A 27026-nucleotide genomic window follows, 5' to 3' on the forward strand; every position below is an offset into this window, starting at 1 on the left:
ACAGCCCTTTAATCGACTCTTCTTTTATCACATAGACTTGGTTTGACTGTCCTGTCTCTATATTTTCCAAACTCTGCAGAAGGCGACCGAGGGCTATCATTCTCGCCTTTATCATTCGGGTCAGTCCCTCAACTTGAGCCGGCGCAGGTTCCTTAACCTGGGCTGATGCTTGTGGTTCTGAATCATTTTCTGGCGATCTTGCCTTTGCGGGTTTATCTGGATTGACCTTGGCAGACTTCAGCTTCCCCAACTCCGCCTTTATATAGTCCACTGTTGCATTGCACTTTTCTCCTATGGCCTGGTGCAGATTCTCCGCTATATACGGATCATCCTCTGCCAATGATGGATCTTTGCGGATCTGGTTTTCTGCCGTTTCAAACGTCTGCCTAAGCTGCTCTTACGCTTGCCAATGTAGAAATCCTCAGTTCTTCTTTCAAGCGGTGCCTTCTTAATTGTCGCTATGAATTTTTTGAAATTAGTGCCCCATACTTCTTGTTGGACAAGATCTTGAAGCGATGCCATTGTTGATATTTAAATTTTTTCCAAAGTAATTTGTGTACAAGATGCGTGTGTATAACGACACATATCACGATCATCCTCTTTTACCACTTGTGGGGTAAAAGGATGTTTGTAAACGAACGCGTATTACGATTCAAATCCTTTACCACTTGTGGGGTAAAAGGAGGTGTGTAAACGAACGCGTATTACGATCAAAATCCTTTACCACTTGTGGGGCAAAAGGATGTGTGTAAACGATCACGTCGGGGTCACCAAAAATTGTTAATATAAATCGGACCTAGTGGGATTCACTTCAAACACATAAATTTGAACTGAAACTTACAGTCCTTAAAATTCTCCTTACAAGCACATAAACTTGAAGGAATGACGATGTTTATTAAATAAATCCAAATTGGTTATGGTCGCTTCATAAAAGACAACATACACCGTTCGATCTATGATCAACAACAACAATGTAATCAAGAACATTTGGTGTTTGGATAGCGGTGCATCATCACACTTATACTGCGATCGTAATGTGTTTACGACTTTTGACCATCATCTTGAAAAGATCTCCCCAGCTGACAAGCAGGCAATAGAAGCCAAGGGAATGGGGAGAGTGCTTATTAACGAAGGGGACATCGAGTTAAGTGATGTGTTGTTTGTGCCTGATCTACAATGTAATTTGGTTGGCAGAGTAGCTGTAAAAGATGATGTAATATTTGGAGAAAAATGTGCCAGAATAGTAAGCGAGGAAAAACAGTGCTGACAGCAAGAAGGGTCGGAAATTTGTTTTTGCACATGGAGCCAAGTGAGAATTTGTTTCTGGCTACCGCAACAACAAATATAATAAAATCCCGTTACGGTCGTCGAATAGAGGAGAGCTCACATAAACAAGCAGATGATCGAGGTTCGAATTTGTTTCGAGCAAATAAAACAACAAGTTGCCGTTACGATAAACAGAAAGGGGTGAGCACTCTGACACAACAACATAAAGAAGCGAATGTTTTTCTTAAAAGAAGAACAGTTAGGTCAACTATTGTCGAGCCCTTGTGAGGAAATTTTATGCAGGAAAATTTATGACTCGTGAATGTAAATATGAAATTATAAGTGACATTTATTGATTTAATTCTGTGTGTATTGAAGTCATTTTTGTTATGTGTTTACAAAATTTTGTTCTTAATGTAAATAAAAAGTTATTTAGTTATTGTGTAACTCCTACACCCTTGTAGATTAGTTCTAAGCGTTAAGGTGTCATGTGTAGTGTGTAAGTAGAAAAAAGTTTCACTAGCAATAAAGCACTCAACAGCAACAGTCGTCTTCCAGTTGAACAAATATCTGCAGACAAAACGCAGAAAATATTCAACATATTTTAATATTATATAAACGTTTGCTTCTCAATTTCAAAATAAATAGGAGCTTTTGAACTGTTTTATCATTTCAGCAATGGCTAGACCTTGGAAAACCAATTTTGAAGCAGATCAAAGGTAAGTGATGTAACAACATAAGCAATTAATCGGTCATTATCAATTTTATGTAAGACTGTATATATATATATATATATATATATATTATAAAGTCAAAAAAATCAATTTTCATTAGAGCATACTACTTTTAAATTTCGGCTATGCCAAATGGGGAACCAATAGACATGTCTTCCTAATACGATTGAACAACCAGACCGTAGATAACAAGTAAAAAAAAACATTATGTTGGGCCGAAACGAACTTTTATACCCTCCACCTTAGGATAAAGGAAATATTAGAACCCATTATAACCCACAAATACCAATTTTTAGACAAATCTGTGAAAAAATGTGACAAAAATCATCAAAATATCACAAAGCGGGAGGTACCTTTATATGGGGGCTATACCAAAGCGTGGACCCATACATACAATATTTTGCACACGAACTAAGACCCATTATGACCTACAAATACCAATTTTCAGACAAAATATTAATTTTCAGACAAATGAGTGGGATACTTTCATTTCTAGGCGTACCTCCGGAATATTAATCGTTGAAGACCAGAAATGCTTGCACACAGCTCTCTCCTCTAGCTCTTTGTACTATTTTCGGAATATAAGGTGTGTAAGAATTGGATCGCTTTGATTCCTTATATGCATTCTACGGATGTGTATAACAATTGTTGGATGTTGTACGATGATGACCCATTTATATTGATGATGATAAAAGATTTTGTCTAAATAATGCGTGAATAGGCTTCTTATGTTGCCGTACCTTTGTTGCAATGTTTCTAAAGCCGTTTCATATCCAGTGCTTGTCTGTGGCATATTTGGTACAATTTGTAGTGCATCATCTCTCAAAGCTAGCATTAAACTAATCATCTTCTCTAAATCGTCCGAGTATTCATCTTCCTGGATCAGAATACGAAGAAATTCATAGGACGTATTCCAATATTCGAGACGTCCACAAAACTTCGGATAATGATTTTGTTTTTCAAATTGATGGATTTTTCTCGGCCGCATCTAAAGAACTCGATTTCTGCATAGTTTTTTCACTGTTCGTTGTGGTTGTCAGGTACGGCTTGCACGAACCATTCTTTCACAAAATCGTTCAGGTCATATTTTTGCGAATGACTGAAAAATAAGAAAGGTTCTGCATTCAAGCAGCGCAGAAGTTGGTGAGAAACTGATCTCATTCATTTCATTTTATTCTTATGTACTGCTTTACAAAGTAAATCTATATTATTTATTTATATTCGTTGCAAGCAATTTTAATCAATTCCATTAAAAAGTGTGAAACAAATTTTCAAAATTTCTAGAGGGACTATGCAAAAACATGGACCTATAATTAAAATTTTAGCAATATGGGGCTACACCAAGTCTGCATAGAATCACATTCTGAGTCGATTTATGTATGTCCGTCCGTCCGTCTGTCTGTCTCTCCGTCTGTCCATGTATTTTTGTAAACAAAGTATAGGTCGTATTTATTGCTCAATCAAGATGAAATTTTGCATAAATCATTTGTTTGGCCCAAGTTCGAACCCTATTGAAGTAGGAGATAATCGGTCAAAATTTAGATATAGCTTCCATAAGCAAATGTGTAACATCTGCCCAAATAGTATGGAATTTTGCACATACGACCAAATTAGGCCTTAAACTAAGTTTGCCCAATTTGATCGACCCCATGTGACCCTGACCACCTTGTGATGTAGGGTATAAACATAAAAACCGAAAAAGAAATAATATATTTGAAATGCCTCTCCCTGATAGAAGATGCTAAAGACAGCAAAAAAGCCTCAAGATCAAATACAAATCAAAATATTAGTTCTTCAATTTCTGTTCCGCCTTGTGACACAGAAGTATTTCACGGATATTATCTGAATTGGCCGAGTTTTCGTGATTTATTTATGACAGTCTATGTAAAAAATAAAAAGATCAGTCCCGTCCAAAAATTATACCATCTGTTCAAAAAAACGAGTGGAGAATCTCGGCAGATGAGGGTTTTGAAATTTCGCGGGAAAAAACTTAAAAACCAATTAAAATAAACGTATCCTTATTAATAATCAATTAAAAATTGTACTTAATCTTCCCAATGTTCCCAGGTATCTGCAAGTTCTTTGAAAAAACCCCAAGAGATATAAATAACGCAATTTCCGTTCTCAAATTATACAAAATAGATATCTGTCTCAGCAGAAATACCAAAACCTTGAACTTTCTAAAAATTATAAAATCCACCACATCAAGGTGTATAGTTCTAAAGGCAATACGTGTAAGGAAAACCATATTTTGCGGTCATGTCATGTTTTTAAGAATGGTTTTTTAGGAATAGGATATCCATTGTTGAACTAGACAAACATTGCCTTGATTGTCTAGCTCATGGTCACATGGTAGCGAATTGCAAAACTAAAAATAGTTGCTCGGATTGCAATTTGAAACATCACACGCTCTTACACCGTCCAAATATATTCCAGCAAGGAACCAAAAAGTCAAGTACATAGATCGATAATATTATAACATACCCTACCAGGTATGTATGGTATACTTGGATCGGTGGTAACCCAGGAAACGGTCTTTGGGTGGATCGTGACTGGACCAACAAACAATAGAGCAGCGACACATGCAATTAGCGCTTCGCAGTGCAAGAGAGTGTCTATCGAAAGACAATAGGCCCGATTGTAGGAAGTCCAAGCAACCCTAAATTCTCAGAGGATGGCAGAATTTGTGAAAATATATATTTAAACACTTGAGAAATGGTTGTTTATCGGCCTTTTTATTTGATTTATAAATAATAAGATTTTTTCGAGCTTTAGGCCATTTTCGGATTTATTTTATTGATTACAATAATATGTTCCCAATATTTCGCAATTATCAAATTGCATCTTCAGGGGCAATCTATTTTAGAAAACATAATTATTAGTATCACAGCATTTTGTTATGGGCACAATTATTTTCCAAAAAAGAGATTTCTTACATTTACATAAAATTGTCAGATTTACTTAACAGCTAATGTAGTTTTTACTACCATTGTCTGGTGTTATTATTGCACTGATTATTTCTACGTATTGCACGATCTCTTCTTTGTCAAGTGTCGATAACAATAAGCTGCATTATCGGTGTCGCTTTTGTAATTGATCTTTTTGTTTGTTGGTATGTTATTTATATGCAGCATCTCCAATGTTAACCTTCTGTTGTAGTTGTTCTCCGCCTGTAATACTCGTATTTTGTCAAAGTTTGGTATGTGGTTGTTAAGTTTACAGTGTTCCGCAAGTGCTGTTTTTTGAATATTGTTTTGGCTCCTTAATTTAATGTCTGATTTATGTCCCGATATTCTTGTTTTTAATTTGTTTTTTGTGGTACCAACATATATTTTTCCACATTTTTCGTCTTTTGTTCCATCACATTCAATGCTATATATTACATTGTGTCTCTCACTTAACGGAATTCTACTTTTGGTATTAGTAAATAAACTTTTTAGTGTATTGTTTGTCCGTGTTGCTATTTGCAGTTTATCCTTGTCATATAAATCGGAATTTTGGAATCTCTCAGATAATCCAGGAATATAAATCATTGATCTGTAATATTTTTCTTGAGATTTGTCCTTAGATTTCGGTATATTATATTCATTTATTAATTTTTCAATTAATAATTTTGGAAAACAGTTTTTGGACAGTATTTTTCGTATTTTGTTTTTATTAGTTTCGTGGAATTTATGGTCGCTAATATTCAATATTCTGTTTATAAGATTCCTACCTGTGTTAATAATCATTTGTTTTGGATGTTTCGAGTGGAAATTTAATATGCGACTCGATGCCGTCGGTTTTTGATACCAGTTCATTTCTATTTTATTGTCCTTTCTCATTACAAGTGTGTCCAGATATGGATATATTTAAACACAGTAAAAATAAATGCTGATGGAGAGTATATTGTAGATTTGTCAATTAAAAGTGCCGTTAAAATCGGTTCTTTCCGCAAATAGATATACAGCGCTTTCACAGTTTCTACGAAAGAAACAGATAATGTCTAGAAAGCCACAATTCAAAACAATGTATATATACAAGAATATCTGTCCCTGGGACATATGGAAATAGTTAAGCAACCAGCATTAAATTCTGTCCCGTGTTTAATTTTTCTCATCACCTCGTATATAAGCGTGAAAGTGCCACAACAAAATTCAGTGTAGTTTTCAATGGATCTTGTCCAATAGCGTCTGGCAAAAGTCTTAATGACTTATTGTATGTGGATCCTGTCCTACAAAATGATATTATTTTGTTAATTTTGAAATGGCGCATTTACAAATATGTCTTCAACACAGACATATCGAAGTTGTACAGACATATATTAATAAATCCAAATCACACCACCTTAAAACGAATCCTATATGTTTCTTCCCCGGATGAGGAAATTAAGGATAATAAAAAAAAAACAGTTACTTTCGGTCTCAAATGTGTCCCCTATTTAGCGATTCGCACATTACTACAACTGGCCCAAGATGTATTAAAGTCTGCCGGATTCCATCTACGAAAATGGATATCCAATTACAAAGAGGTGATCGAAGATTTTCCCATTGACCACCTACTCAATGAAGAATTCCTAGATTTTAAAAATAAGAGTATTGCAAAAAATTTAGGATTTAGATGGAATGCCGCCACAGACATACAGGGTTGCCCATATTCGACGGACCCATGACTCTTTGGGCCCATTGCAATCGACGAGGCTTGTCCGCAGGCAACATTCTTTGCGTCAATTGAATTTTGTACGGGAACAAATGCAAATCAATGCGAATAATCCGTTGTAAAGTGGACCGAGCCATGCCCAACTGCTGAGAACGGCGTTTTTTGGGATGTTTTTGGGGACCTCTCAACACTGGCTCGTACGGCAGCGATATTCTCGGCCGATCGCCCTGATCGACTTTTATATGACCTCTTCGGATTAGAAAGAGCCTTATCAGTCGAAAATTGTTCGTATAAACGCTTAATGTTGTTCTTAGAAGGCGCTCTTCTCACATTTTTTAATGTTTTAAAAGCACGTTGAGTTTTCACAATTGACTTCTTCTGTTGAATGTAAATTTCAACTATTTCAGAGCGCTCCTTTGGCGTGTATTGGTTCATGGTAGGTTAGGTTAGGTTAGGTTAAAGGATGTGTGGTTGTGTAAAAACAACCACTCCACTCGGAGACCTATTGGCCCATTGTGATCATCCTAATTTAGAAGAAATTAATGTAAAAAAGTTAGGAGGTTAGAGTAGAATAGATAGGAAATAAAAGAGTTAGTGGGTTTGCATCCACGGTGTAGTCAGCGTGTCGTCCTTAGCCATTTTAGTCTTCTGGCTAACTGAAGAATAACTACCGGCTCGGTTTCGGAGAGGCATGACAATGGGCAGAATTTGCTTACCTAGAAGCCTATGTCTTACTCCGATCAGGGAAGGACAGTGACAGAGTAAGTGTTCCACCGTTTCTGTTTCTTCCTCATCTTGGCAAAGCCTGCAGTATTCAGTGTCGTCACCCCCCTATTTTGAAGTCATGGCCTTTATGTTGCAATGACCAGTAATTAGACCCACCACAAGCTTCAGGTCCATCTTCGTCATGGATGTGAGTGACCGTGATCTCTTTTCTGAGTTCACTGGCCAAATCTTTTTGGAGATGTTACATCCCCTTCCAGATAGCCAGTTTTGTTGAAATCTCCCAAGATAGTGATAATGAAGTACTTGAAAGAAGTGGCATAAAGGTGGCTTCAATGAGGTCTCAATCTCTAGATCTACTGACTCAGATCCGCGTCTGGCCAATTCATTGCCAGAAATGTTGCAGTGTCCAGGAAACCAACAGAGCTTGACAAACGACTTTAATTTTTCCAGCGCAATCTTGCACTCCAGAACAGCCATAGATTTGATTATAAAAGAATTTAGAGCTTTTAGGGCCGCTTGACTATCGTATATAGTCACCGGTCCGTCCCGTTCATTGATTCTGTTTTCCAACAGCTCTATGGTCATTCTGACAGCAAAAATCTCTGCCTGAAAAACACTTCAATCGCTGTTTAGTCTGAAAGATCGTTGGATACTTAAACTTTCACAGTAGACTCCAGCCCCCGTTCCACTTTCCATCTTTGAACCATCAGTATAGACAGCTATACCGTTAAAAGGTGGAGTGCCATGGGACCAGATATCCCTGTTTGGTATGCGGATGTCGAGTAATTTAAAGCTGTGCCTAGGGAGTATATAGTCACTAGCTATGGCTTGATTACTTACGTTCTCCACATACTTAAGAATGACAGAGTATCCGATGGATTGACTCCGCCATTGTCCCAGTTGATTGAGTCGCAGGGCACACCTAGCAGCTAGTTCCTCTACAAATAAGCCTAGCGGCTTTAAATTAAGTAAGGTATTTAGAGCGGATTGTGGCGTGCTCCTGACCGCACCTGTAATTAGTAGCGATGCAACTCTTTGAACTTTATCAATATTCTTGCAGAGGGTGGTTTTCCTTAAGGAATGCCACCAAACAAGTTCCCATATGTTAGGATTGGTCGGACGATTGACTCATATATCCATCGGATAATATGGGGTTTAAGCCCCCAACTCTTTCCTATGGAGTTTTTGCAGGAGTAAAGTGCATTTAAACCCTTCTTCGCTCGCTCCTCGATATTCCTCTTCCAGCTTAGTTTCTGGTCTAGGATAGTACCGAGATATTTTGCTTCCGAAGAAAGGCTTAGAATTACACCGTCCAGCATTGGTAGAGAGAAGATAGGTAATTTCCGCCTCCTTGTAAAGAGTACGAGCTCAGTTTTGGATGGGTTCACGCCTAAACCATTGCAGCGCGCCCATCTGGATAGTTTAACTAGAGCTCGCTGCATGAGATCCGAAACAGTTTGCAGAAACTTCCCAGCAATCAGCAGGACTACATCGTCGGCGTAAGCCACGACCTTTGTTCCGCTGTGTTCCAGATCGAGTAAAATGCTGTTTATCACCAGAAGCCAAAGCAGTGGTGACAAAACGCCTCCTTGTGGAGTACCCCTAGCGACCGTTTTCCTAACAGAACACTCCCCAATGCTTGAGTTGATGATCCTGCAAATAAACATAACATCAATCCAATCAATGAGAAGTGGTGGCACACTAAGTCTTTCGAGAGAACTATGAATTGCCTCAATTGTAACATTGTTGACAGCCCCTTCGATATCGAGGAAGGCCGCCAACGTGAAACATGAGCTGTTCAGGTTCTTCTCTATATAACCCACAACGTCGTGTTGCGCTGATTCAACGGATTTGCCTTTCATATAGGCATGCTGAGCAGTGCTTAGCGATGTCAAAGGTATTAGAGATCTGATCTCTATGTCTATTAGTCTCTATAACGTTTTCAATAGAAAGGACGAGAGACTGATAGGCCTGTAGTCTTTTGGAAGTACATGGCTTGGCTTCCCAGCTTTGGGAATGTAAGTGACTGTTACTTCCCTCCACAATAATGGAATGTGAGAAAGACGCAAACAATCCTTAAAAATCACTTCCAGGAATGGTATTATCACCGTCGATGCATGCTGTAGCATAGCGGGGAAAATGCATCTGGACCCGGTGACTTGAAAGGTTTGAATGAGTTTATGGCCCACAAGATCTTGGGATCTCTGGCCCACAAGATCTTGAGATCTCTTTCGTAGCTACCGATCAAGATCTTTGTTAACAACTTGACAGAGTCGTCCACATCCGATGCAGAAGCCACTGGAAGACCTCCAGTGGACCTTAGCATTCATGCAGTGTGCTCTGTAAATTGGTTCCATCGAGCCTTTCTCGGGTGCGGTTTTTGATGCAATCCCTCTACCGAGATTTGGAATGTTATTTTCCGGTGATCCGAGAAGGAGCACTCAGTCGAAACTTTCCAGTTCAGTATGAGCGATCCATCCATGTTAGTGGGAGTGAGATTTATGATCTCCTCTCTATTTTTGTTACAAAAAGTTGCCTCCTTTCTCTGGTTACAAATTTTGAGATTATGTGTTAAAATAAAATCAAAAATGTATTCACCTCTGGCATTAGTGTTGCTGCTGCCCCATTGAGAGTGGTGAGCGTTGGCATCACATCCAACGATGAAACCGCCTTTTCCACCCAATTTTGTGACCAGCTCCTCTACCACTTGGCCTGGCGGGTCGGGGTATTCGAAGGGTAGGTACAGGGAGACGAGGAAGATGATTTTGCCCGAGTCTCCAGTCTGACCGCCGTGGCGTCTCCTCCGCTGAAATTATTGAGGAAGATTAAGTTTAAGTTTTTCCTAGCAACGATACACGTTCTAAACTTTTCCCCGTTGGAGGTGGCATAGGTAATGTACCGCTCACTCCCTAGTCCAGTTACCTTTTTCTTAAAGATGTAAGGTTCCTGGACCAGGGCTATGTCAACTTCAAGCTTGGAGAGGGATAGGAGAAGCTCAGCCCCTGCTGCCTTACAGTGATGCAGATTTATCTGCACGATGTTAAGCAGCTGTCGCTTCGTTCTTCCTACTGCGACAGCGGCGTTAGACGGAACCGAATCCATCCTGTGCCGAAGTGCAGTTTCCCCCCACGCGCCTGAAGGTGTTCCTGGCCAGCAGTATCAACAGATACCTTTATGACCAGGCCTCCTCCCTCCGTACTTGAGCCAACTAAGCGCCATCTGTCCGTACAGAGATTGAGATTTTGTTTCCCCAATATTGTCAGCACGCGTGGACGGGTCCATAGAGGGCGGCGGCACCCATGCTGTCAATATCCTCCTGCAGGGGATTTCCTTCAGGGATACAGCAGCAAGTGCACTTCCATCCCAAAGTCCTTGAAGGCCAGCTACTGCGGTCACAAGAAAGTTCTTCGACTCCTCATTTTCGCAGCAGATGACCTTCACTCCCTTGTAGACGGTAGCACTGCAAATTGTAGCCTAGAAGGGTCATCCCCTAGGAAAACCTGCTCCCTCAGATGGTCCTCAATGATAAGCCACCAACTTTCGCTGATTTTGCCTTCCGGCTCAGCTCGGTCGATGACCGCTACACGGAGATTGTCCGGGTATAGGGTTTGGGAATATTTCCTCTTCCTCGAATTCTGGCTCGAAGGTTGTGGTTTGGTGGTGGCAGAATTAGCCTTAGCAGACTTAGGGTCCACAGAGGCTGTTTGTTTTCGAACCGGATGGTTCTTTTCAAACTTCCGTACTGCCTCTAGGTTCCTCTTAATCAGGGCCTTATCCCTCTCTGTAATCTGTAGGGGATCACGACCGATGAAGCTTTTACAATACCTCACCGATCGTTTGTATCCCCTCCTTATTTTTCCCTCCTTCGATCCGGAGTCATCGTGGTTAATAGGAACAACAGTGTCCCCTTCCACGACGCCTTCCTCGACCCGGAGGTTGGCCGCACCGGTAGGTACCGATGGAACCCCTTCCACAGGAGTTGACCTCGCATTGGCACTAGATTAAGTGTCCCCTTCAGTCCTCAAAGATGAGGGTATGACGGTGACGTCGAGCTCCTCATCAGAGAGGGGTGAGTCATTCCCAAAACCGGAGGGCACACTCTCTTGGCTGAGCCTCAGAGTGGTCTTCTCTAGAAGGGCGGACAGCTGTTCGCTTTGTCGCTGTAGGCTCTCGCATACCACGTCTCTGTATGTTTACAGAGTCACGTCCCCGCCCGAAGTTAGAATCTTGTCCGTGGCCATGTCCTGGGTCGACACCTCCAAAGAGGTGGTTGAATTTTTGTCGGTTGTTGTTGTTTTGTTATTAAAAGAGTTCTCCATACGATATTTGGACAGTGGAGGTGACGAGGTCCGCCATGACATAGCATCCATATCATGGTAAGGACTTGGCAACTAAGCCTGTTACTCGTCGAGGCGCCCAGGTATCGACGAGGCAACCGTTCTAATACAGTCGGTACCCTGACTGCAAACCTTGGAACACTGATGGGCACGGTTTACGTAACACCCCAGCATTAGGGAGTCCGTTGCGGTGGACCAGGCCGTCGACTGGGTAGTTTAGGGGCGCCAGTGTCGCCTCGTCGAGTCCAGGGATCACAGGCACTCGGATATTTGGTCCGAGACTCTCCCCCTGGAAACCGCTGAGCTGTCCGCGACTGCTTATTTAATTCGCAGCTGCCCGATATATCTACCGGGCGTTCCACTATCCGCAACCCGTGGACGCGTCCGATATCACTCAGCTATGCTTCCGCGAACGGTTCATGGTAAAAATCTGATTGGACTGACGCTTCAAACGCGGTATGTCATTAAGCGATGTGACATCTCTGTCAAAAGTTATGGCGTTGCCAGATGGGTCCGTCGAATATGGGCAACCCTGTATTTTACTTTGTTACTGAATAAATATATAACAAAAGTATATTTACAAAACTATACGTTTTATTAATAATATCCCGATTACTTGATCCTTTGGGTTGGCTTGCCCCGCTAATAATAAAGGCTAAGATATTTATGCAGCAACTGTGGTTGGATGAGATTCAATGGGACGACCAGTTAAAAACATTATCTCTGTCGGCATACAGCGGAATTCCATGAATTTTGTGATTCTTGGGAATTAGCTTACGCAGCTATCTTATACGCGAGAGTGAAGATAGGAAATGTAGTTTAATCAAATATATTGGTTTCAAAGTCCAAAGTTGCACCGATTAAGAAGATTTCACTCCCCCGATTAGAGCTTTGTGGAGCTTTATTGTTAGCTGAATAGGTTCACACATGTCTGCCTCAGTTAGGCGTTGAAAACACAATTTGTGTCTCTGGTCGGACTCAACGATTGTTCTAGTATGACTTAGAAAACCATCTAACAAATGGACTATATTTCGTGATAAGTGGAAACATGTTTCCAAACACAACAACTCCGCAGATTTAGCAACCCGGGGTTGACTTATTTAGAACTAAAGGAGAGAGATCTGTGGTGCAAACAATTCTTCAACGATTAATATTCAAAGCCTCAAAAAATGACGCAGATTTCCCACGTCGTCCACGACCAGTTTCGGATCAATACTACACCGCGGACGTAGCAGACACCACTTTTTATCTACGGTCTTTTTGTTCAATTGTTTTAGGAAGAAATGTCTCCCAACTTATATACTTAGCGCTACCCAAAGAGAGAGACCTTCCATATAGGCAAAATACTATTTTTATAGCCTCCACCATTCTCTGGAGGGTATTTTAACTTTGTCATTCCGTTTGTAACTCCTCGAAATATTCATAATAGACCCTACAAACTATTTATATTCTGGATCAGCGTAAAATTCTAAAACGATCTAGAGGTATCCGTCCGTCTGTCTGTTGTAATCACGCTATCTATCAAACGAATTGAGATAGAAGGCTAGAACATTGCATACATGCATAGTTTACCAGTAGGCGTGTTAAGTTCGTAAATGGGCCATGTCGGTCCACGTTTTCGTATAGCTCCCATATAACGGTAACTCCTGATATTCGGTATTTTCATGATTTTAGCGACATTTTTTACCGGAATTATTTAAATTTTATTTTATTTATATTTCGTATTTAAAGTTCGTAATAGGTCTATAACAAAAATTTGTGTATACAGGTCCAAGTCTTCGTATAGCCCCCATATAACGGTACCTCACGATATTCGATATTAGTATGATTTCAACAACATTATTCACCGGGATCGTTTCAAATTTCGTACTGGAAGATACTAATTGGTACTACAACCTATGGCAAAAAAATGTATATGCAGGTTTAGATCTTCGTATAGCCACCATATAACGATACCTCCCGACGTTCGGTATTTTTATGATTTTAGCGACATTATTTACCGAAATTATTTCGAGTTTCGTATTTGAAGTTCGTAAAGGGTACTTCAGCCTATGACAACAATTTTTATATTCAGGTCCACGTCTTCGTATAGCTCCCATTTAACGGTACCTCCCAATAGTCGGTATTTTGACGATTTCAGCAACATTATTCACCGTAATTGTAACAATTTCGTATTTGAAGTTCGAACTTAACTGCTGTTTTATTTGTTGGGTTTGCTTTTTCTGACCATTGGGGATCAACAATGAGAGTGCTGGATTAGGGGAGCAGTTCTTTAAAAACCACAGCATCCTGGGTCGTTAGTCGTCATAACCTTATATAACATTTTTACCTCAAAGAAATGGCATAAACACTCTCCAGGTAGACGAAAATCATATTTATTACTCTGCATTATATATTTTTGTTCTTTAAGTCATTTTACTTGAACTGGTGAGCGTTTATTAAAATCTTTTCATAGTATTAACTTTCATTCCATTGCCCCTGAATGGGCTTTAACCTATACAAACGTAACACACAATTAAGTAAAATAAAAATGAATTTGTTTATTTTTCTTTCAAATGACCGTCCAAGTGAGGCGGTATGTAAATTTCCACAGAGACTGGGACAATTTTTTTGTTGTGTAAGCTTTAAGCTGGCATCCTTGTGTACATTAACACTACCATCTTTGAAAGGATGCCGCAGAAGGTTCCAGATTGTCCGAGCGTTGGATGTTAGGAAAAGTAGAAGTGGTTCATACCAGGCCTGATGGCTTGGTAAGAGTTGTAAGACAAGAACTGAATCCGGATGAATAAAGAGGCCTATTAACAAATGGAAGGTGTTAAAGCAGACTAATTATAGATTGAAGGCAGACAGAGGAAAGTATGCGCAGCTTGTTGGAAAATCAATACAAATTCTCTTGTGGAATCCACTGTTAATATTTTGCGTACTACAACATAAGATGTTAATAATGACTTTAACAAATAGTAAATCAGGTGAATAACATTATTGGCCGTGGATTAATGTTTGCTCTCAATGCTGTGTCTCCGTTTTAATTCATTAAGCCATCCTCCCTTGCAATAAATTCAAAATACCCTAATGAATTTGAATCTTTTTGTTTATACTGGGGCTATTAGTCCAGAAATTGGCATGCTCTTATATATGGCTACTCTTATTTTTGTATGGCTAACTATATATATATATATATATATATTTTTTTTTTTTTTTTATGCAGGTTATGTATTACATTTCTGTTTGTTTTAATAGTTGAAAGTTTTGAAGGCGTAATTCGAAGACTTCGAACTGACTGAGACATATTCTGTACTACCCGTTGCGAATTCTGAATACGAAATCGGAAACAATTCCGGTGAATAATGTCGCTAAAATTATCAAAATAACGTATAAAAGGAGGGGGCTATACGAAAACGTGGACAGACATTGCCCATTTACGAACTTTATCTACCTAATGGATAAATACACATATGTGAAATTTTTTAGCCTTGTATCTCAATTTGTTCGAAATACAATACACTAATTCTCAGCTGTGGAGCATTGACAATCTAAACCTCTTTACAGTAATGGTTTTATTGCTGAAACCGTTGGCTTACTTCGCCTACCATAGTATGGCGGGTATATTAACTTTGTCATTCCGTTTGTAACTCCTGGAAATACTTATGTCAGACACAACAAAGTATATATATTCTTGATCAGTGTAAAATTCTAAGTCGATTTAGTGTATTCTCTCTATCTTTCGAACGAATTAAGATAGTAGGCTAAAATTGGGCACACATGTTTATTTTGCCAGTAGGCAGGTTATGTTCGTAAATGGGCCACATAGGGCCACGTTTTCATACAGCCCCCATATAACGGTACCTCCCGATATTCGGTATTTTGATGATTTTAGCGGCATTATTCATCGGAATTGTTTCAAATTTGGTATTTGAAGTTCGACATCAATACTACAGCCTAAGACAGAAAATTGTCTATTCAGATCCAGGTCTTCGTATAGCTCTGATATAACGGTACCTCTGTTTATTTAGAGTTTCGAATTTGAATATGGTGATGGCTTATAACAAAATGTAGGTCCACGTCGTATAGACCCCAATATAACGGCTGTATTCGGTATTTTTAAAATTTTAAAAGAAGTTTTAACGGATTTCATTTTTTGAAAATTTCCAAATTCGTTCCAAATGGTGGAGGGTATTCAAAGTTAGGTCGGCCAAAGTTTCTGCTTTTCAACTTGTTTTTTTTAGGATTCGTTTCATGTTGCTGTTACTTCAGTTTTTGCTAATTGTTGTTCTCAAATTACCATAAGTTTGTTTTGTGAAACAACGATTAGTTATAAAACTGTAAGCAACTGAACAGAATATGAACATTTTCTTCGCTACTTTGGTGCTATAATTTCCAATTCAAAATCACTGATAATTTGCTTTTCTGTTCGTTGTTCCACTCAAACACTCACACTTTTAGAGTTTCTTTCCTAAAAGTGCTAGCAACATATATGTATAGAAAGAAGACATTTTTATTTCTCAAATTGTTGTTTAGTGTAAGTTACAAAAGATGCCACCAAGTACAAACATAGACTCTGTCCTGTGTCAGTTCGAATATATTTTAAAGAATTTTTGCCACATAATTCTTGGGGCTGCGTTTGATGGAAAGAACTTTCGAATGCTGATTTTTCTTTCGAGCTATAACAAAAGGTGGTCTTTGCCGTTGTTATCTTTCATGAAGATTTGGATTCGCTGATTTGTTTTTATAGTATCATTGTTCTCCGGTTGTTATAACTTCCCTGGTAAGGTTAAACATTATTGTTTGCAATATCTCCTAAGAATTTCCTAATGGTTCCCCTGCGCACCTTTTTTGTCTTTAGGACACCCTGTTTTTCAGCTACATGATTGCATGTCTATGACACCTTGGCTTTATTCAGTGTGCTTAGTTAAGCTTCATCATCAATAATTAACCCGTTCTACTGAAGAGAAAAAAATAAGTATTAATCTAGAAAAGACGACACATAACAAAAACATCGAACACTTAACATTGATGCATTAAAATCGAAGCAAGGTTGGTGACCTAACGCCTGTTGTGAAACATATAACAAATGGATCATTTTTCGTGCATGAGTTCTTTTTGTAATACCCAACAAATATTTCAATACAAATTTTCTGATTTCCTTATTATTAAGATAGTTACATTAAAATTACTTATGGAAACATCCTAAACAACCTTAAGCTATTTCTGACGTTATTGTCTAGATATTTATTTACCTGGGTAATTTTTTAGAAAAGTATTTTTTTGTAAATTTTGCACTATTTTATTTATCATTTGTATACACAAAATTGATCATAAACGATTTCGGATGATTTTATTTTATACGTCTTTTAGGGGTTCTTTTTCTTAATGAGGTTATCAATTGGTAGGCTTATTAAATTACTTCGAACTACAATTTTAGACAAACATGAATTCTTATGAGTTCAATAAATTAACTGTTTGTTGTTGTAATATGGAATATATAAATTGCTTAGTTTGATATATAAAAGGATCGGCAAGGGTATATGGTTTAATGATTTTGGGGTTTGCTTTGACAATATGTTCAGATTTCTTATAGATGCATATAGATGCCATAATTTTTACATTTTGTTTTTTTTTTTTAATTTTATTGAATGAAAGCAAAACATGTCTGAAATAGCGTCACATTTTAGAATAAGTTTAGATTTGTTCGAATTGATCACCACGAATTATGGCCAATGAAACCGTCACAAGCTGTCCGAATTTTGCTCTGCGGTATTTTGGTCCATACCCGGCGAAGCGCTTGCTTGAGGTGATCGACACTTTGATATTTTTTAGTGCCAACCTTGCTTTTCAAAATACTCCAAACACATTAGTCCAACGGATTGGTATCCGGAGATTTTGGTGGCCATTGTGCGCTGAAAATGAAGCGAGGAACCTCGATTTCTAACCATTCTTGGGTGGCGCGTGCTGAGTGCGAGTGGAGACTTTTATACACTCTCCAGAATATTTTCGCGATAATATTCGGCATTTATTCTGATGCCACGGTCGATTAATCATCATGGTTGGCGCTAGAGAGTGGTGGCCAACCGAAGGTGCACATTTTCAGCTGACCTCTTTGGCAAGTAAACACGATCATTTTGTTTGTTTACAAACTGCTGAACAACGAATTTTTTCTTATCGGAGAAAACAAAATTCGTCAGTTCACCACTTTCGGCCAAGTGAAGCAACTCTTTAGCTCTTTTGAGTCCATTTTCTTTCTGTTGCGGTGTAAGTTCTTGCACTTTTTGGATTTTTAATGGCTCATTTTTCAATATTTGCCGAATAAAATATTGCGATATGTTCAGTTCAAGAGCCATTTTTCGGCCACTGAGACGCGGATTTTGATCAAGTCGATTGTTTATTTTTTGAAGCATTATTGCTGATGTTGCTGTTTTCTTCCGTCAGCCAAATATAAAGAAATTACACTATCACGCTTGAATTCCATCACGAATAACTTTTTTTTCTGGAAAATTCTCACCAAAATGCTTTTGTACGCATGTAAACAATATAATGAGCTGTCACTAGAATAATTTAAACAGCTGTCGAACGAGTGGGTTAGAAATGGCAGCAGTCTGAAGTTGATTGCAGTTTTTTCATCTCACCCTGCAGTAAATTGGAAGGTAATCGAATTGTGAGAGGCGTACTTCGTTCTGCTATGCTGTTCTAGGACAATATAAAAGTATTGTAGCTTCTCTTAGTCCGTATAATACTATTCGAAATGCACACCTTAAAATTAAAACTTCTATTGAGTAAAACATAAAAGACAAGTTCCCACCCCAACGGCAAGCAATAAGGTTGACCAAAATATGAGTACAATGCAACAAGTTCATCCAGGTTGACATTTGAAGAAAAATGTAATAATTAGACCGTTGCACACTACCGTTTTGACTTTAAAACGTTTTCAATTTATGAAATAAAATTGGTCCATTGCGAACCCATTTCCTTTCTTTTCTTCCACTTTTCTATTGTTTTCTCTTGTTCCTTCAGACTTGCGACATTTACTTGGAATTTCCAGTTTGAAATGTAGCAGTGCTGATACTTATTGCCATAGATTATTCTTTTGTGCCATTCGTCTATTTGGTGGGGTTTCTTTGGTTGAGGGAATTCAGGTTTGGAAAGGTTACTATTGCTGACCTTAATTGATTACATATTTGATACTTCCCCTGTTTTTTATTATGATTCATCGTTGGTTGAAAGAACTGTAGAAGCCAGTTTAGCTCGTTTGAACATTAATAATATCCCTCGGACTGAAAATGCATCTTTCCCTGTTGCAAAGAAAAATAATCCACGTCTTCGTATAGCCGTTTGTTTGTTGGAGCACGGGTTGGTAATAAAATTGTCAGAAACTGAACAGAATCTGAAATTTTTATAATTTAGTGCTATAATTTCCCTTTCAAATATGGCCGAAAATGTCCTTTTCCTTTTTCTTGTTCCACATGAATGTGGTAACAACATATTGTGTTCGTTTGTGTTTGTTTGCTAATCTGGCTCTAATACCAGCTTCAAAAATTCGGCTACTTGAATTGACTCTAAACAGAGGTCTTCTGGATTGAGTGAGTAAAGTTTGGTCGGGTAATTAAAAAGGTGCAGCGTATTGTGTAGGCCTGTATCACACGACGGGCAGACGTTGCGCACATCTTTGTCAATTCGTGCACACTACGAATTGAAACAACTGTACCATACTGAATGTAATTGCTCCAAAACAACACTAGTTTGTACAGGCAGCCGACGTTTTTCAGCTGCAAAGGATGGGAGATGGACTCCGAGGACGGCATTTATGTTATATTTGTTTATGTTATCTCTGAATGCTCCCGTATGAATGCCTCTCAGAAGTGCCTGATAAGCTTCTTGATCTAGATGGTCTTTCTTGTAGCGTTGGACCTCACTCTATAGATCATGTATGCCCTTCCGTAAACGCTTGGGTAGTTCGAACTTAACTGCTGTTTTATTTGTTGGGTTTGCTTTTTCTGACCATTGGGGATCAACAATGAGAGTGCTGGATTAGGGGAGCAGTTCTTTAAAAACCACAGCATCCTGGGCCGTTAGTCGTCATAACCTTATATAACATTTTTACCTCAAAGAAATGGCATAAACACTCTCCAGGTAGACGAAAATCATATTTATTACTCTGCATTATATATTTTTGTTCTTTAAGTCATTTTACTTGAACTGGTGAGCGTTTATTAAAATCTTTTCATAGTATTAACTTTCATTCCATTGCCCCTGAATGGGCTTTAACCTATACAAACGTAACACACAATTAAATAAAATAAAAATGAATTTGTTTATTTTTCTTTCAAATGACCGTCCAAGTGAGGCGGTATGTAAATTTCCACAGAGACTGGGACAATTTTTTTGTTGTGTAAGCTTTAAGCTGGCATCCTTGTGTACATTAACACTACCATCTTTGAAAGGATGCCGCAGAAGGTTCCAGATTGTCCGAGCGTTGGATGTTAGGAAAAGTAGAAGTGGTTCATACCAGGCCTGATGGCTTGGTAAGAGTTGTAAGACAAGAACTGAATCCGGATGAATAAAGAGGCCTATTAACAAATGGAAGGTGTTAAAGCAGACTAATTATAGATTGAAGGCAGACAGAGGAAAGTATGCGCAGCTTGTTGGAAAATCAATACAAATTCTCTTGTGGAATCCACTGTTAATATTTTGCGTACTACAACATAAGATGTTAATAATGACTTTAACAAATCGTAAATCAGGTGAATAACATTATTGGCCGTGGATTAATGTTTGCTCTCAATGCTGTGTCTCCGTTTTAATTCATTAAGCCATCCTCCCTTGCAATAAATTCAAAATACCCTAATGAATTTGAATCTTTTTGTTTATACTGGGGCTATTAGTCCAGAAATTGGCATGCTCTTATATATGGCTACTCTTATTTTTGTATGGCTAACTATATATATATATATATATATATATATATATATATATATATTTTTTTTTTTTTTATGCAGGTTATGTATTACATTTCTGTTTGTTTTAATAGTTGAAAGTTTTGAAGGCGTAATTCGAAGACTTCGAACTGACTGAGACATATTCTGTACTACCCGTTGCGAATTCTGAATACGAAATCGGAAACAATTCCGGTGAATAATGTCGCTAAAATTATCAAAATAACGTATAAAAGGAGGGGGCTATACGAAAACGTGGACAGACATTGCCCATTTACGAACTTTATCTACCTAATGGATAAATACACATATGTGAAATTTTTTAGCCTTGTATCTCAATTTGTTCGAAATACAATACACTAATTCTCAGCTGTGGAGCATTGACAATCTAAACCTCTTTACAGTAATGGTTTTATTGCTGAAACCGTTGGCTTACTTCGCCTACCATAGTATGGCGGGTATATTAACTTTGTCATTCCGTTTGTAACTCCTGGAAATACTTATGTCAGACACAACAAAGTATATATATTCTTGATCAGTGTAAAATTCTAAGTCGATTTAGTGTATTCTCTCTATCTTTCGAACGAATTAAGATAGTAGGCTAAAATTGGGCACACATGTTTATTTTGCCAGTAGGCAGGTTATGTTCGTAAATGGGCCACATAGGGCCACGTTTTCATACAGCCCCCATATAACGGTACCTCCCGATATTCGGTATTTTGATGATTTTAGCGGCATTATTCATCGGAATTGTTTCAAATTTGGTATTTGAAGTTCGACATCAATACTACAGCCTAAGACAGAAAATTGTCTATTCAGATCCAGGTCTTCGTATAGCTCTGATATAACGGTACCTCTGTTTATTTAGAGTTTCGAATTTGAATATGGTGATGGCTTATAACAAAATGTAGGTCCACGTCGTATAGACCCCAATATAACGGCTGTATTCGGTTTTTTTAAAATTTTAAAAGAAGTTTTAACGGATTTCATTTTTTGAAAATTTCCAAATTCGTTCCAAATGGTGGAGGGTATTCAAAGTTAGGTCGGCCAAAGTTTCTGCTTTTCAACTTGTTTTTTTTTAGGATTCGTTTCATGTTGCTGTTACTTCAGTTTTTGCTAATTGTTGTTCTCAAATTACCATAAGTTTGTTTTGTGAAACAACGATTAGTTATAAAACTGTAAGCAACTGAACAGAATATGAACATTTTCTTCGCTACTTTGGTGCTATAATTTCCAATTCAAAATCACTGATAATTTGCTTTTCTGTTCGTTGTTCCACTCAAACACTCACACTTTTAGAGTTTCTTTCCTAAAAGTGCTAGCAACATATATGTATAGAAAGAAGACATTTTTATTTCTCAAATTGTTGTTTAGTGTAAGTTACAAAAGATGCCACCAAGTACAAACATAGACTCTGTCCTGTGTCAGTTCGAATATATTTTAAAGAATTTTTGCCACATAATTCTTGGGGCTGCGTTTGATGGAAAGAACTTTCGAATGCTGATTTTTCTTTCGAGCTATAACAAAAGGTGGTCTTTGCCGTTGTTATCTTTCATGAAGATTTGGATTCGCTGATTTGTTTTTATAGTATCATTGTTCTCCGGTTGTTATAACTTCCCTGGTAAGGTTAAACATTATTGTTTGCAATATCTCCTAAGAATTTCCTAATGGTTCCCCTGCGCACCTTTTTTGTCTTTAGGACACCCTGTTTTTCAGCTACATGATTGCATGTCTATGACACCTTGGCTTTATTCAGTGTGCTTAGTTAAGCTTCATCATCAATAATTAACCCGTTCTACTGAAGAGAAAAAAATAAGTATTAATCTAGAAAAGACGACACATAACAAAAACATCGAACACTTAACATTGATGCATTAAAATCGAAGCAAGGTTGGTGACCTAACGCCTGTTGTGAAACATATAACAAATGGATCATTTTTCGTGCATGAGTTCTTTTTGTAATACCCAACAAATATTTCAATACAAATTTTCTGATTTCCTTATTATTAAGATAGTTACATTAAAATTACTTATGGAAACATCCTAAACAACCTTAAGCTATTTCTGACGTTATTGTCTAGATATTTATTTACCTGGGTAATTTTTTAGAAAAGTATTTTTTTGTAAATTTTGCACTATTTTATTTATCATTTGTATACACAAAATTGATCATAAACGATTTCGGATGATTTTATTTTATACGTCTTTTAGGGGTTCTTTTTCTTAATGAGGTTATCAATTGGTAGGCTTATTAAATTACTTCGAACTACAATTTTAGACAAACATGAATTCTTATGAGTTCAATAAATTAACTGTTTGTTGTTGTAATATGGAATATATAAATTGCTTAGTTTGATATATAAAAGGATCGGCAAGGGTATATGGTTTAATGATTTTGGGGTTTGCTTTGACAATATGTTCAGATTTCTTATAGATGCATATAGATGCCATAATTTTTACATTTTGTTTTTTTTTTTAATTTTATTGAATGAAAGCAAAACATGTCTGAAATAGCGTCACATTTTAGAATAAGTTTAGATTTGTTCGAATTGGTCACCACGAATTATGGCCAATGAAACCGTCACAAGCTGTCCGAATTTTGCTCTGCGGTATTTTGGTCCATACCCGGCGAAGCGCTTGCTTGAGGTGATCGACACTTTGATATTTTTTAGTGCCAACCTTGCTTTTCAAAATACTCCAAACACAATAGTCCAACGGATTGGTATCCGGAGATTTTGGTGGCCATTGTGCGCTGAAAATGAAGCGAGGAACCTCGATTTCTAACCATTCTTGGGTGGCGCGTGCTGAGTGCGAGTGGAGACTTTTATACACTCTCCAGAATATTTTCGCGATAATATTCGGCATTTATTCTGATGCCACGGTCGATTAATCATCATGGTTGGCGCTAGAGTTGTGGTGGCCAACCGAAGGTGCACATTTTCAGCTGACCTCTTTGGCAAGTAAACACGATCATTTTGTTTGTTTACAAACTGCTGAACAACGAATTTTTTCTTATCGGAGAAAACAAAATTCGTCAGTTCACCACTTTCGGCCAAGTGAAGCAACTCTTTAGCTCTTTTGAGTCTATTTTCTTTCTGTTGCGGTGTAAGTTCTTGCACTTTTTGGATTTTTAATGGCTCATTTTTCAATATTTGCCGAATAAAATATTGCGATATGTTCAGTTCAAGAGCCATTTTTCGGCCACTGAGACGCGGATTTTGATCAAGTCGATTGTTTATTTTTTGAAGCATTATTGCTGATGTTGCTGTTTTCTTCCGTCAGCCAAATATAAAGAAATTACACTATCACGCTTGAATTCCATCACGAATAACTTTTTTTTCTGGAAAATTCTCACCAAAATGCTTTTGTACGCATGTAAACAATATAATGAGCTGTCACTAGAATAATTTAAACAGCTGTCGAACGAGTGGGTTAGAAATGGCAGCAGTCTGAAGTTGATTGCAGTTTTTTCATCTCACCCTGCAGTAAATTGGAAGGTAATCGAATTGTGAGAGGCGTACTTCGTTCTGCTATGCTGTTCTAGGACAATATAAAAGTATTGTAGCTTCTCTTAGTCCGTATAATACTATTCGAAATGCACACCTTAAAATTAAAACTTCTATTGAGTAAAACATAAAAGACAAGTTCCCACCCCAACGGTAAGCAATAAGGTTGACCAAAATATGAGTACAATGCAACAAGTTCATCCAGGTTGACATTTGAAGAAAAATGTAATAATTAGACCGTTGCACACTACCGTTTTGACTTTAAAACGTTTTCAATTTATGAAATAAAATTGGTCCATTGCGAACCCATTTCCTTTCTTTTCTTCCACTTTTCTATTGTTTTCTCTTGTTCCTTCAGACTTGCGACATTTACTTGGAATTTCCAGTTTGAAATGTAGCAGTGCTGATACTTATTGCCATAGATTATTCTTTTGTGCCATTCGTCTATTTGGTGGGGTTTCTTTGGTTGAGGGAATTCAGGTTTGGAAAGGTTACTATTGCTGACCTTAATTGATTACATATTTGATACTTCCCCTGTTTTTTATTATGATTCATCGTTGGTTGAAAGAACTGTAGAAGCCAGTTTAGCTCGTTTGAACATTAATAATATCCCTCGGACTGAAAATGCATCTTTCCCTGTTGCAAAGAAAAATAATCCACGTCTTCGTATAGCCGTTTGTTTGTTGGAGCACGGGTTGGTAATAAAATTGTCAGAAACTGAACAGAATCTGAAATTTTTATAATTTAGTGCTATAATTTCCCTTTCAAATATGGCCGAAAATGTCCTTTTCCTTTTTCTTGTTCCACATGAATGTGGTAACAACATATTGTGTTCGTTTGTGTTTGTTTGCTAATCTGGCTCTAATACCAGCTTCAAAAATTCGGCTACTTGAATTGACTCTAAACAGAGGTCTTCTGGATTGAGTGAGTAAAGTTTGGTCGGGTAATTAAAAAGGTGCAGCGTATTGTGTAGGCCTGTATCACACGACGGGCAGACGTTGCGCACATCTTTGTCAATTCGTGCACACTACGAATTGAAACAACTGTACCATACTGAATGTAATTGCTCCAAAACAACACTAGTTTGTACAGGCAGCCGACGTTTTTCAGCTGCAAAGGATGGGAGATGGACTCCGAGGACGGCATTTATGTTATATTTGTTTATGTTATCTCTGAATGCTCCCGTATGAATGCCTCTCAGAAGTGCCTGATAAGCTTCTTGATCTAGATGGTCTTTCTTGTAGCGTTGGACCTCACTCTATAGATCATGTATGCCCTTCCGTAAACGCTTGGGTGGGGAGCGTTATGAGGAGGCAACCTGTCGCCGGGGCAGCATAGCTGGCTACAGACACAGGCTGTGGCATGGAAGTAGATGAGAACTTAGCATAAAAAATCAATCAGTTATCGCTCGTTTGATGTCTGAATTTCCTGTTAAACATATTTCGTTATACTCGTACATGGATATGCTACTATAAAAATATGTATTAACATATGAGTCGCTGTTAAACAAAAAGTGCCACCGTTAATACAAAACATGTATGATTTAAATTTGAGAACTGAATCTATGATTTCCTAAACTAAAGTGATCACTTAAAAGTGATTATTGCATGTTAGCAATTTAATACCAAAATCCATTAGCATATTCATATAACATTATTATTACACTTACTTTTTATATTTGGTGAAAGGTAACATCGAGCACTAAACATTGATGCCTTAAAAGCTGAACAGCTGTTTTGAAACAGATAACAAAATATGTAACATACAAACATACGCACTGGTCATTTTGCTTATTCACATTTTAAACATGAGATTTGTTATTCCCTACATACATTTTACTACCAACGTTCGCATCTATCCCTGTTGGAAAGAATAATCCACCTATGCAAAACGTAAGTGATGTAGAACAAGGGATACAACAATAGTTTTTAGGACACAACAACAATAATAGCACAACAATAATAGCAATAGTAATTCTTTCAATAGAGCTGATACTAGTGTTCCGATTTCAATTCATGACTTGGCTTGCAGGGCGAGTTGTCCAATGGAGTGATATCTGCAATGCCATGCGATTGAAATTATGGGATTCCCTTACGGACATAGCCTTTGGCGCATTTTATGATTCTATCATTGATTTGTTTGATTGACTCAATAAGTCGTGCGACGATCAAACCTTAGTAGAGATCTTACGTCGTAGCTTACTCCAGAAATGCAGCATGGTTCAACTGCAGCAAAACTTGAGTTTTCTGATACAAATGAGTCTGAATTACTCCAGTATAATGATATTTCGGGAGTGTCCACTGTATGTTAAGGCTTTAGACTCTCAGGACTATGAGTGTGGCACAACAAATGTTTATAAGCAAATTGTACCAATTGTAGTACCAATTCCAAAAACCATTTAAGGTCTGCCCTGATGGGTGCAGTAAAACCGAAGACCTGTCAAAAATTATCCCAAACTATGTGACAATTTTTGTTCGAAACTATTGTCTCACTGATGCAGATAATAAAAATCAAGAACAAGTTTACACATGAGTGTCCTATGGAAAGTGTTCACAGTCCATATTGAATTATTCACGGTATAAATAATTGAGATGAAAATTCGTATTCTATTATTAAAGGCCCTCACTCAAGAACATCATTTCATATTATACTACAAAACTACAAGAAAGTTAGATTTAGAATCTTCTATGAAGAACCACAAATAAGCCGTTCTAACATGAGATTTAAACGTTTTGGAAGAAAGTAAAGGGAGTGTGTTAGACACAGAAGTATCAATAACTTAACTTGGTGCTCAGGCTGCCAATGATTTTCTTAGCTTCAACGTTCCGTACGGTAAAACCAGCTGATGGCATGCATCAGAGAATCACGGGCATTTCCACTACAGACATCATA

General features: G+C 37.8%; 1 protein-coding gene across 6 annotated transcripts in view; it reads left to right on the forward strand.

Annotated features, from left to right (window-relative positions):
• Window positions 1-27026, forward strand: part of LOC109613669 (FERM domain-containing protein 3) — a 554999-nt gene that overhangs the window by 244685 nt on the left and 283288 nt on the right. For 5 of the 6 annotated variants that reach the window (XM_059130138.1, XM_059130152.1, XM_059130145.1 and 2 more), the window contains one exon: window positions 1943-1985. The exons of the other annotated variant lie outside the window; for it this stretch is intronic. In XM_059130138.1, coding sequence (XP_058986121.1) covers window positions 1943-1985 — 43 coding nt within the window. The remainder of the gene's footprint in view (window positions 1-1942; window positions 1986-27026) is intronic. 6 annotated transcript variants of the gene reach the window in all.

This window comes from Musca domestica, unplaced genomic scaffold (assembly GCF_030504385.1).
Source record: "Musca domestica strain aabys unplaced genomic scaffold, Musca_domestica.polishedcontigs.V.1.1 11, whole genome shotgun sequence".
Classification (NCBI taxonomy): domain Eukaryota; kingdom Metazoa; phylum Arthropoda; class Insecta; order Diptera; family Muscidae; genus Musca; species Musca domestica.